The 12,744-nt window shown below is 44.7% G+C and overlaps 1 protein-coding gene across 4 annotated transcripts in view; it reads right to left on the reverse strand.

Annotated features, from left to right (window-relative positions):
• NSD3 (nuclear receptor binding SET domain protein 3) overlaps positions 1-12,744 on the reverse strand; it is a 115,091-nt gene that overhangs the window by 55,840 nt on the left and 46,507 nt on the right. For all 4 annotated transcript variants that reach the window (XM_040414761.1, XM_040414760.1, XM_040414763.1 and 1 more), the window contains exon 7: positions 9,342-9,442. In XM_040414761.1, coding sequence (XP_040270695.1) covers positions 9,342-9,442 — 101 coding nt within the window. The remainder of the gene's footprint in view (positions 1-9,341; positions 9,443-12,744) is intronic.

The following is a 12,744-nucleotide window of genomic DNA, read 5'->3' on the forward strand; positions in this document are numbered from 1 at the left end:
AAAAAAAATTAAAAAGTCATACTCAAGGATTCCCTGCTGCTTACCTTGTGGTCACTGGTCAATGCTTTTTTCCATGGATTAGGGGGGATAAGCCGCTGGGAAACCCCACGGGAACGGGGGTCCCAAGTCCTCTGTCGTTACAGCATGGAAGTATCTGACATACTCCGCTCTAGACAGGCGCGTTATCTCCCTGGATCACGCCTTATACCACAGGGATGGTTTTCTAGTAAATGTTCAGACATCTGCTCAGTCACCAAATGACTATCTAGAGAGAGTGCAGCTGCATCTCCCTCCACTGTGTCTGCGAGACTGCAGGGTATGAGAGGGGAGAGTAATACTAGCCATGTAAGTTCTGATCTCCCACAATGTGCTCAGGTAAAGAGAATACACAGCACACATTCAAAAGGCAGGTTAGACGTCCACCGCTACTCTAAGGCCTCTTGCACACGAACGTTGTGCAGCCGCTCCGTGCAATTTGCGGTCCCCAATGCACAGGCAACGTCCATGCGGCGGCCGGGACGGATTGTACCAGCACTGCAACCACTTCATTCTCAGGATTGTGGGGTCCTACAGATCAGACCTCCACCGATCATAAAGTGGAGACGTGTCCTAGTGAAATGCCTTCAAGTTTTTTTTTCCTGACGCATGGATTTGCTGTGGTTTTTTCCACCACAAAAAAAAAAATAGTCTTAGAAACCGCTCGTGGTTTATTGCATGGCATATGAAATGTTTAGGGTGGTTTTTGATAAAACAAACATGCGGATAGCGTTTTTTGTTCAGATAGGGGATGGAAAAAAAAACTTGAAAAATACCAAAAGCATACTGCCTTGTATAAATAAAGACAAAAACGCAAGCAATTAGACAAAAAAAATAAAAAATCACTAGGCAAAAACCGTCTGGCCTGCATTTCATTCTTCCCCAGTCTTTTAGGTAACATCTGGAGCTGGAATTTTTTTTAACTGCACTAAAACCACAAAAAAGTGTGGAAAAACTCCACAAAACATTTTTTTTTTAAGACTATGCTGGCGCATTTCAGTCTAAAAATCAGCCTCTTATTCACTTCAAGGGCAAGAAGCACTTGTTCTTTTCCCCCCCACATGGAAAATAGAGGCAGCATGCCCTAACTTGGCTCAATCTCATTTGAATGAATGTGCAGGATAAAAAAACTAAACACAACGCTCTGTACGAGTCCAAGTGACACAGATCCGCGCCACAAACCATGAACCGAAAATGCAGTAAACAATCGAATCCAGCGATAAAAAAAAAGCATAAAAGACGTGCCAAAAAACCCACATGATTCTGCTTCGAATCCGTCATGTGAACACAAACCTGTGTGTGTTCTCACTCTTAGGGCTCATGCACACCACCGTAGCCTGCGAAACACGGCTACCGGCTATATACGGAACGTCCTGGCGTCTATAGAATAGGACATGTTCTATTTCGTTGCGGGGTCGCGGAACCAGACAGCACACAGTTTGCTGTCCTCCTCTTTTGTGGCCCCATTGAAGTGAATGGGTCGGCATCTGACCCGCACAAAATGTGGATTGGCTGTGGGGAAAAAATACTTTTGTGTGCATGAGCCCTTAAAGGGACTGTCCCATCTCACCTCTTTCAGGCTGCCGCTGGTCTGCGAATCTGCACTTCCTGCCTCTTCTGGGAGCAGATACCTGTACTGTACATTCCTGAATTATCATCATCAGTACTGGCGCCAGTTACTGATACTAAAGAGGTGGGGAGCTGGTGCATGTGGTGCACCGCACAAGCAGGAAGTGTTCCCTGCCATGTGTGGCCAACGACCACATCCACAGAGAGGTCCAAGGAGGAATTAGCTTATATTCGAGTGGGCTGCAGGATGGACCCTGTCAGTTATGGTTGGTCACACCCAAGGTGTAGCCTCGAAGCACAGAAATTAATGGGTTTGCAGAGCAACTGGCATGTTTGCCCCATCCACGACCCCAGAATTGCAAAAAATCCAGCAGGGTTACATTTTTGCCAGCACGGTGTGAGTTGTGCTGCGACCTCATTCATTTTGGCTACACCGCAATCCTTGGGTGCGATAACCGATGCGTGCCCAAGATCGCCATGCTGCCAAACCCTTAGGCTACTTTCACATTAGCGTTTTTCTTTTCCGGCAGAGTGCTCCTAACCGGAAAAGAACTGATCAGGATTATCCCCATGCATTCTGAAAGGAGAGTAATCCGTTCAGGATGCATCAGGATGTCTTCAGTTCAGTCGTTTTGACTGATCAGGCAAAAGATAAAACCGTAGCATGCTACGTTTTATCTCCGGCGAAAAAAACTGAAGACTTGCCTGAATGCCGGATCTGGCATTTTTTTTCCATAGGAATGTATTAGTGCCGGATCCGGCATTCAAAATACCAGAATGCCGGATCTGTCCTTCCGGTCTGCGCATGCGCAGACCTTTAAAAATGAGAAAAAAATAAAAATACTGGATCCGTTTTGCCTGATGACACCGGAAAAACGGATCCGGTATTGCAATGCATTTTCCTGACTGATCAGGATCCTGATCAGTCTGAAAAATGCCTGATCAGTCAGAAAAAATTACATGAGTTTGCCTGATCAGGCAGGCAGTTCAGGCAACGGAACTGCCTGCCGGAATCAAACAACGCAAGTGTGAAAGTACCCTTAGAAAGGAGCACCCATTTAATGATTTCCTTCTTTCCCCTTCTGTTTTCTCTCTCTGGAGAATAAGAGGTCATTGATCTTGTGGTTTTCTTTACCCGTTTGTTTTGGGCAGTGAAAACCTAATTTGTGTTTTCTCACTTCAATAAACCATATGGTACTAGTAGAATATAAGTCATTGCTTCCAAGGTCATAAATTCCCCCCCAAAAAATCGTAAGTTATAAAGTGTGCAAAGGGTGAAATCAGGCAAATCTTGAAGTCAGGGCTGCGTTCACACAACCGTATGCATTTTGCAGTCTGCAAAACGCGGATGATGTCTGTTGTATCAGGTTTATTTTTTTACTTCAATGGGTCAGAGATCTGCATTTGCGGCCAAGAATAGGACGTGTTCTCTCTTGCGGAACGGATTATACACATAAGCATATGGATGTCTTCAGTGTCCTTTCTTCATTCGTATGTCTGTTCCGCAAAAGGTAAAAGATGTCGTATTCTAGGACATATATGCAGACAACGGACCCATTGAAGTCAACGAGTCTGCAAAAAAAAACGGATGCAACATGGACGACAAAATACCCTAACAGGAATATTGCAGACAGTCTGCACCGGAATCCAAGCCGATGTTTTCCGCGACATATGAATGAAGTTTTGTAAACTACTGTAAAATATGGTGGATTACTAGCGGCCAGCTCCCCGCATCGTGCTCCTTATCCTAAGATTATATCCCAGCTGATGCTGCAGAACTACAGTCCGATAACAGATCTTCAGGGTGTCCCGGGACGTCAACCATTTTCACAAATCCACAGTTCACACTTGCTGTACAAGGCCACGGGAGCCCACGGCTGTCTGCAGCAGAGCACATCCTGCCGATGAAAGGTATCAGATGACCTCTAAGTCTGCAGGGCTTTCTGCTGCTGCTGCAACAAACCGGGCGAGCAAGTATCTCTGCTGTTTACACTCTTTTTTCGTTCCACTGCTCTTACAGTTGCTACACAATTTTAAAGAGCACCTGTCAGCAAGATCAACTCTATGAAGCCAGGCGTACTGTCTGGTGGGGTTGATCCTGATGATCAAAATGAAACATGTTTTGTGTAAATCGGTTGAAGTGTTCCTGAGTAAAAAATAAAATAAAATTCTCTTTACAAATGAGAACTTAAAAGGGTTTTCCAGAAATGCTAACACTGATGACTTAGGGCCCTTTCACACTTGCGGCAGGACGGATCCGACAGGCTGTTCACCATGTCGGATCCGTCCTTCCGATATTTCGCCGTGCCGCCGCTCCGTCCCCATTGACTATAATGGGGACGGGTGCGGTGGTCCGGCGCAGCACGGCGAAAGCCGCCGGACTAAAAAGTCCTGCATGTCCGACTTTTTAGTCCGGCGGCTTTCACCGTGCTGCGCCGGAGCACCGCCCCTGTCCTCATTATAGTCAATGGGGACGGAGCGGCGGTCCGGTGGCACGGCGAAATAGCGGAAGGACGGATCCGACATGGTGAACAGCATGTCGGATCCGTCCTGCCGCAAGTGTGAAAGGGCCCTTAGACTCTCTGCAAATGGGTCCGCATCCGTTCCGCAATTTTGCGGAACAGGTGCGGACCCATTCATTCTCTATGGGGACAGAAAAGATGCGGACAGCACACAGTGTACTGTCCGCATTTCCGTGCCGCGGCTCCGCCAAAAAATAGAACATGTCCTATTCTTGTCCACAATTGCGGACAAGAATAGGCAGTTCTATGGGGGGTGACGGCGGGTGTACTGCGGATCCGCAATACACCACGGACGTGTGAATGGACCCTTATCCACAGGATACTACAAGAAAATTTAGACCTGCACATTCATATACATAGTCACAGGTGCACATCCATCAAGCAAACGTGGTTGATAAAGAAAGGCTGCACAACATTTCACATACAAACACATTTCACATTCTAAATTCAAGTGGTATTATACCTACTATAAATGGAAAAATAGAAGCTCTTTGCGCACATTTTTTTTTAACAAACCACAGGATATGTCATCAGTATTAGATCTATGGGGGTCCGACACCCCTGACCCCGCCGATCAGCTGTTTGAGATGGCACCGGCGCTCCTGTGAGCACCATGGCCTTCCCCCTACTCACCAAAACACAGCACCATACATTGTATAGCGGCAGTGCTTGGTATCGCCCTCAGCCCCATTGACTTCAATGGGACTGAGCTGTGCCTCGGTCACTGGCCTAGGGTAACCTGATAGAAGGCCACAGCGCTACTGCGAGCACCACTGTATTCTGAAACAGATGACCAGCAGGGGTCCTGGGTGTCAGACCCCTAACAATTAGCTACTGATGACCTAGCCTGAGGTATTAAGCCTCATTCACATGTCAGTGTTTGGTCAGTGATTTCCATCAGTGATTTTGAGCCAAAACCAGGTGCGGGAGTAGATCTTTCCCTTATACCTTATGACTGTGGAGGCTCCAGTCCTGGTTTTGGCTCAGTCACTGATGGATAAAGGCCGAATGCACACGTCCGTGTTCCGCGGCCGAGAGCGGTCCGTGGTAACACGGCCTGGATTCCTGTTCAGAGCAGGAGCGTACGGCGTCATTGGTTGCTATGACGCCGTGCACTTCATGTCGCCGCTGCACTACATTAATACACTATACGGGTGTATTACTGTAGTGCAGCGGTGGCATGAAGCGCACAGCGTCATAGCAACCAATGACGCCGTGCGCTCCTGCTCTGAACAGGAATCCAGCCCGGCATACCAGGGACCGCTCTCGGCCGCGGAACACGGACGTGTGCATTCGGCCTAAGGGTCCATTCACACGTCCGTTTTTTCTTTCCTGATCTGTTCCGTATTTTGCGGAACAGATCTGGACCCATTCATTTTCAATGGGTCCTGGAAAAAAACGGACAGCACAATGTGTGCTGTCCGTTTCCGTTGTTCCGTTCCGCATGTCCGTTTAAATATAAAACATGTCCTATTCTTTTCCGCAAAATTTGGATCCTGGTACAATACAAAGTCAATGGATCCGCAAAAAACGGAAGACATTCGGATGTCATTAAGTATGTCATCCGTTTTATGCGGATTCCGTTCCTGAAAATTACATTTAAATTTTTTTTATTTTTTTTTAAAGAAATCCAAACAACTTTATTTGCTTATTGAAATTTATACATGTTTCCGTTTTTTGCGGATCCGCAAAAAACGCATGACATACGGAAACATTTTCAGGAACAACGGATCCGCAAAAAACGGACCGAAAATCGGGATATAGAAAAATACTGACGTGTGAATGTAGCCTAAGCCTTTAAAAGTCTCAGAAAACCCCTTTAGCTGCGCTGAGGGGGTGTGTCCTAACCACAGCTTTCCTTCCAGTGCCGTCCATGCCCCCGGGAGCACTAAATCTCTCATTTGCATAAATAAAAAAATAATTTTCTCGGGAACACCACAACCAAGAGAGATATTTTAATCAGCAGGATCAACCTACCAGGCAGTAATCCACATTTAACCCCTGCCCGAATCGCTGCATATACAGTCAGGTCCATAAATATTGGGACCGACACAATTGTAACATTTTTGGCTCTATACACCACCACAATGGATGTGAAATGAAACAAACAAGATGTGCTTTAACTGCAGACTGTCAGCTTTAAATTTGAGGTTATTTACATCCAAATCAGGTGAACGGTGCAGGAATTACAACAGTTTGCATATGTGCCTCCCACTTGTTAAGGGACCAAAAGTAATGGGACAATTGTCTTCTCAGCTGTCCCATGGCCAGGTGTGTATTATTCCCTTATTAGCCCAATTACAATGAGCAGATAAAAAGCCCAGAGTTCATTTCCAGTCTGCTATTTGCATTTGGAATCTGATGCTGTTAACTCTCAAGATGAGATCCAAAGAGCCGTCACTATCAGTGAAGCAAGCCATCATTAGGCTGAAAAAACACAACAAACCCATCAGAGAGATCGCAAAAACATTAGGCGTGGCCAAAACAACTGTTCGGAACATTCTTAAAAAGAAGGAACGCATCAGTGAGCTCAGCAATACCAAAAGACCCGGAAGACCACGGAAAACAACTGTGGTGGATGACGAAGAATTCTTTCCCTGGTGAAGAAAACACCCTTCACAACAGTTGGCCAGATCAAGAACACTCTCCAGGAGGTAGGTGTATGTGTGTCAAAGTCAACAATCAAGAGAAGACTTCACCAGAGTGAATACAGAGGGTTCACCACAAGATGTAAACCATTAGTGAGCCTCAAAAACAGGAAGGCCAGGTTAGCGTTTGCTAAACGACATCTAAAAAAGCCTTCACGGTTCTGGAACAACATCCTATGGACAGATGAGACCAAGATCAACTTGTACCAGAGTAATGGGAAGAGTAGAGTATGGAGAAGGAAAGGAACTTCTCATGATCCTAAGCATACCACCTCATCAGTGAAGCATGGTGGTGGTAGTGTCATGCTGTGGGCATGTATGGCGGCCACTGGAACTGGTTCTCTTGTATTTATTGATGATGTGACTGCTGACAAAAGCAGCAGGATGAATTCTGAAGTGTTTCGGGCAATATTATCTGCTCATATTCAGCCAAATGCTTCAGAACTCATTGGACGGCGCTTCACAGTGAGGATGGACAATGACCCAAAGCATACTGCAAAAGCAACCAAAGAGTTTATAAAGGGAAAGAAGTGGAATGTTATGCAATGACCAAGTCAATCACCTGACCTGAATCCGATTGAGCATGCATTTCACTTGCTGAAGACAAAACTGAAGGGAAAATGCCCCAAGAACGAGCAGGAACTGAAGACAGTTGCAGTAGAGGCCTGACAGAGCATCACCAGGGATGAAACCCAGCGTCTGGTGATGTCTATGCGTTCCAGACTTCAGGCTGAAATTGACTGCAAAGGATTTGCAACCAAGTATTAAAAAGTGAAAGTTTGATTTATGATTATTATTCTGTCCCATTACTTTTGGTTCCTTAACAAGTGGGAGCCACATATGCAAACTGTTGTAATTCCTACATCGTTCACCTGATTTCGATGTAAATACCCTCAAATTAAAGCTGACAGTCTGCAGGTAAAGCACATCTTGTTCGTTTCATTTCAAATCCATTGTGGTGGTGTATAGAGCCAAAAATGTTAGAATTGTGTCCATGTCCCAATATTTATGGACCTGACTGCATGCACTGTGTGGATCGAGTCTTTAAAGATGGCACCTGCTCAGCAGCTGAGCGGGTGCCTTAGTCGCTGGTTTTCTGCTGTTTTACACAGTAGACACCCAAAGGCATTGTCGCTGGTATCACCGATCACATATTTTTAACCCCGCAGATGCCATAGTCAACTGCGACAATATTCCGTTGTCAAATCCCAAGGCTTGTTGGAAAGTCAGATTTGGACTAGGGATGAGTGAATAGACTTCGGATTAAACATCTGGTTAATTCGCATAAAACTTCATTTCAATACTGTACGGTGCGAGCGCGCGCTCCATACAGTATTAGAATGTATTGGCTCCGATGAGCCAAAGTTATCACTTCGTGAAGTCTCGTGAGACTTTGCATAATAACTTCAAAAATTGATTTAGACTATAAAAAAAACATTTCCTGAACTCGGGATTCGGTTCCAAGTGGTACCTTGGAACTGAACCAGAGTTCGGAGCCAATACATTCTAATACTGTACGAAGCGCTCACTCCGTACAGTATTGAAACAAAGTTTTATGTGAATCGACTTCGGATGTTTCATCCGAAGTTGATTCGCTTATCCCTAATTTTGACTCATGTGGAGGCAAAATAGGTGGCAATAGTGAGATGGTTCTCATCCTTGGGAGATACCTCTTTGCACACCTGTACATAGGTTAACATTAATCCATTTAATATTCCTTAAAAGGGTATTCTGGTTATATGAAGTTATCCCCTATCCACAAGATAGTGGATAACTATTCGATTGGAAGGGGGGGTCCTACCACTGGGACCCCCATCAATCACAAGAACAGAGGCCGCGTACCCCGTGGAGACCCTCAAATTAACAGAGCGGCCTGTCCATACATTTCTATGGGCGTTGCAGAGACAGCTGAGTACAGCGCTCTGTTATCTCTGGAACTCTAATAGAAACTAATGGAGCGGCCGTTTCGATCATTGGGGGGTTCTATGGGGTATGGGGCACCTGATCTTGTGATCGTGGGGGGTCCTACTACTGGGATAGAGGATAACTTTATATAAACTGGAATACAAGGGCTGACAGAAGTGGGCAATGATCAGGGCTGTATGAGGCTGAATGAGCGCGATGTCCTGCCAACGAATGAGGATTTTACGTGCCGCATGAACTATGCAATCATCCCCTGAACGCGCGTTTCCTCGTTCGTCAGCACATTTAACATGGGTTAATGACCAAGAACAAGCATTCGAACAAATGCTCGCGCTCAATAATTGCCCTTTAAACTCCTGCCTAAGGAGCCATGAAGGAACCTGACCGTCTGAATGAAGTCTGAACCATTGTTACAATGTCTTAAAACAAAAGGTAAAAAGATAAAGAAAAATGCAAGGCAGATGGTTGTATGCTTTAATAGTACAGATTAGATACACGCAAAGTCTTCCAGTCATTAGTAATTCAGCCACACATTTAGCCAGGGATGAGGTGTGAAGGTTAATGTAACAGGTCACCACAATCCAAGGACACCACTTATCTTACTGCCGGTGATAGGAGAAAGCAAAAAGTTCATGCAACCCACCTGCTCTTTTTTCACCTTCTTCTTTGGCACGGAGTCCAAGGACTTCTCAGATTCTGAACGAGTCCGATTGGACCTTCTCTGGTGTTTCTTCTCGGAGGTTCCTAGTAAAAAGAAACTGTGTTGTGCATTAATCCATCAATGTGCCTGAGGACTGCAAACGACCCACCTCTGGTAGAGATAACCAAGAAAGGTTAACCAGCTCTATTAAACTGCCCTTTGGTGAGGATTGGTAAAAAAAAAAAAAAAAGAAGTCACCCTATCCACAGCCTCTTTAATTAAAACATCCTGATCTTCAAGATGTCAGAGATCTGCTTCCCAATATGAACGATTCATACACCAACCATGTGAGTTAGGGAACTTGTTCAGATGATCCAGTGGTGGCTTTCAAATACTTCATGTTGACTAAGCAAAAGGAAGCATTTCTCACTTATGCCCGGGACTCTCATCTCTAGGGTATGCCATCACCCTTGGATCACTGGTGGTCCGATCAGCTAAATATCCCTTTAAATTCCCAACATCCCTGTATAGAACAATGCAGGTCACAAAAACAAATCTTCCAGGTGTCTACAGCCATAATGTAAATAAGCTAAAAAAAGAAATGATTAAAAAAAAAATACATATATTATTTTTAAAAAATGGAAAAAAATAGAGTTAAAGAAAGAGCCAGGTACCTAATTAATGCTAGGATCATCAGCCGCCACAGGAGCTCTCCTGAATTCAAGGATGGTAATACAGCTGAAAACGGGGCGAAGGCGGCAGTATTTTCTGCTGCACTGTGGTATTTGGTTCTGCTGGGGCAGTATATTGTGCTGCACTGTGGTATTTGGTTCTGCTGGGGCAGTATTTTCTGCTGCACTGTGGTATTTGGTTCTGCTGGGGCAGTATTTAGTGCTGCACTACAGCATTGCTGGCCCCACCTATTCCTGTTGCCCCTGCCTACTTGTACTGCACCGCCTTCTTTAAGTTTGGACCCACCTACAACAAGGCGCCATTTTTTATTTTTTTTTTGCCAGGGCCACTTTAACCCCTTGGATACTGGAGGTTTTTTTCATTTTCCTTCCCCATCTTCCTTGAGGCATAACTTTTTTACTTTTCCGTTCACATATCCATACGATGGCTTGTTTTTTTGCAGGACAAGTTGTACTTTCTAATGCAACCATTTAATACGGCATACAATGTAGTGGGAAGCGGGGGAAAAAAATAATTCCAAAAACGCAATCCCTCCACAGTTTTTGTCCCTATGGCTTCCCCTTTGTGGCAAAATTGATCTGTGCCCTTCATTCTCTGGGTCAGTACGATTAAAATGATACCACATACTGTATGTATACGTTTTTTATGTCTAAATAGTGTAAAAATAAATTAAAATATATATCTATATATAAAAATTTTATCACCATATTCTGACTGACCCCCCCATAACTTTTTTTTTATAGTTATATCTACTGAGCTCTGTAGAGGCTCATCTTTTGCAGGACGATCTATAGTTTTTATTGTTACCATTTTGGAGTTTGTGTGACTTTAATCCTGTTTTTTTTTTTTAGCTTTTAGATGCTGCGATCACACTTTATCACGGCATCTAAAGGCTTTAATGACCACGATCGGAACTATTGCCAGTCGTGGTCCTTAGCCGTGGGTCTCTGCTGTTTGAAACAGCGGAGACCCGCCGGCAATGGCGCCCACTACACGTGCAAGAGGGCGCCATGTTTACTCATCACTGCAGCGCCGTACATGTAAAGAGTTAAGTTCCCAGCCCATCCTTGGGTGCATAGACTTTACTGGTGAGCGATACAGACCTGAAAGCATTCTGCTTCTAGCTGAGACTACGGTGCTTCAAAAAGGCACAACATGGCAGCATACATTGCTGCAGTATCTGAGAGTCATCAGAACAGGCCCACACATTAATACAGGTGCGAATTTGGGAACGTTGGGGCACAGATCCAAAACACAACCATGGATATATTACACGTGTGATGTGCTTTCCACCAGCAGTCTCATCACTGATGAGATTTAGCTACCTGCTGTGAGAATATGCAAAGGAACAAAGGACATAAAAACCTGCCCAGAACAACCATCTTAAAGGATGAAACTAAGGCTACATTCACACAATTGTATTTTCGGCCCGCGTCCAATCTGCATTCTTTGCGAATCGCATGCGGACCTACTCATTTCCATGGGGCCGCATAAGGCTACTTTCACACTCGCGTTTGGTGCGGATCAGTCATGGATCTGCAGAGAAGGATCCGTTCAGATAATACAACCGTCTGCATCTGTTCAGAACGGATCCGTTTGTATTATCTTTAACGGAGCCAAGACGGATCTGTCTTGAACACCATTGAAAGTCAATGGAGGACGGATCCGTTTTCTATTGTGCCAGATTGACTCATAGAAAACGGATCCGTCCCCATTGACTTACATTGTGTGTCAGGACGGATCCGTTTGGCTTAGTTTCGTAAGACGGACACCAAAACGCTACAAGCAGCGGAATGGAGACGGAACAGAGGCAAACAGACAAACCAATGCATTCTGAGCGGATCCTTTTCCATTCAGAATGCATTAGGGCAAAACTGATCCGTTTTGGACCGCGTGTGAGAGCCCTGAACGGATCTCAGAAACGGAAAGCCAAACCGGGAGAGTGAAAGTAGCCTAAAATGTCATCCGTGTGCTGTCCACAAATTATACAATATGTCTTATTCCTGTCAGTTGAAGGACAATAGACATTTTTAAAATGGGGCCGGGGAAAAGTGCATGTTGCATCAGAATTTTACGGATCCGCGATTAGCGGACCGCAAAACAGATACGGATGTGTGAATGTAGCTTAATGGCAAGTGCATTGTAATTAATGATAAAATATGAGACCTGACAGACAATGAATGTAACTATGAGGACATTTAAGGGGTTATCCCACAAAAATGATTACTATGCAAAGAGTAAGGCATTGCAAATAAAGTATTAGTGTAATATATTAGATTTTTTGCTCCATAAGACGCACCCCCCCCCCCCCTCAAATGGGTGAAAAATGGCAGTGCGTATTATGAAGCAAATACTAATGAGCGTTTTTCTCACTAGTACACATAGGACCGGGAAGTGGTACTCACCGCTCCCTGGTCTTCTGCCTGCACCACTGCGTGTCCTGACTGCGAGGTATGATATGAGGTGTGATGAAAACATTTTATTTTTCTTATTTTCCTCCTCTAAAACCTAGGTGCATCTTATAGAACAAAAAAGACACACTACATCCAATCGAAATATTGTAAGGGAGTTTTTTTTTTATGTACAATGCATGTTCCTGTTTGGTAGCGCCCCCTGCTGTTTATACTTCTGGCCCATCTTCTCCTGCATTCAGAAGTGAACCAACTTGCTCAAAAGTTCCCCATTCTCAATGTCAGTGTAGGGGTCTCAAAGC

The sequence above is a fragment of the Bufo bufo genome, chromosome 1, assembly GCF_905171765.1.
Source record: "Bufo bufo chromosome 1, aBufBuf1.1, whole genome shotgun sequence".
Classification (NCBI taxonomy): Eukaryota; Metazoa; Chordata; class Amphibia; order Anura; family Bufonidae; genus Bufo; species Bufo bufo.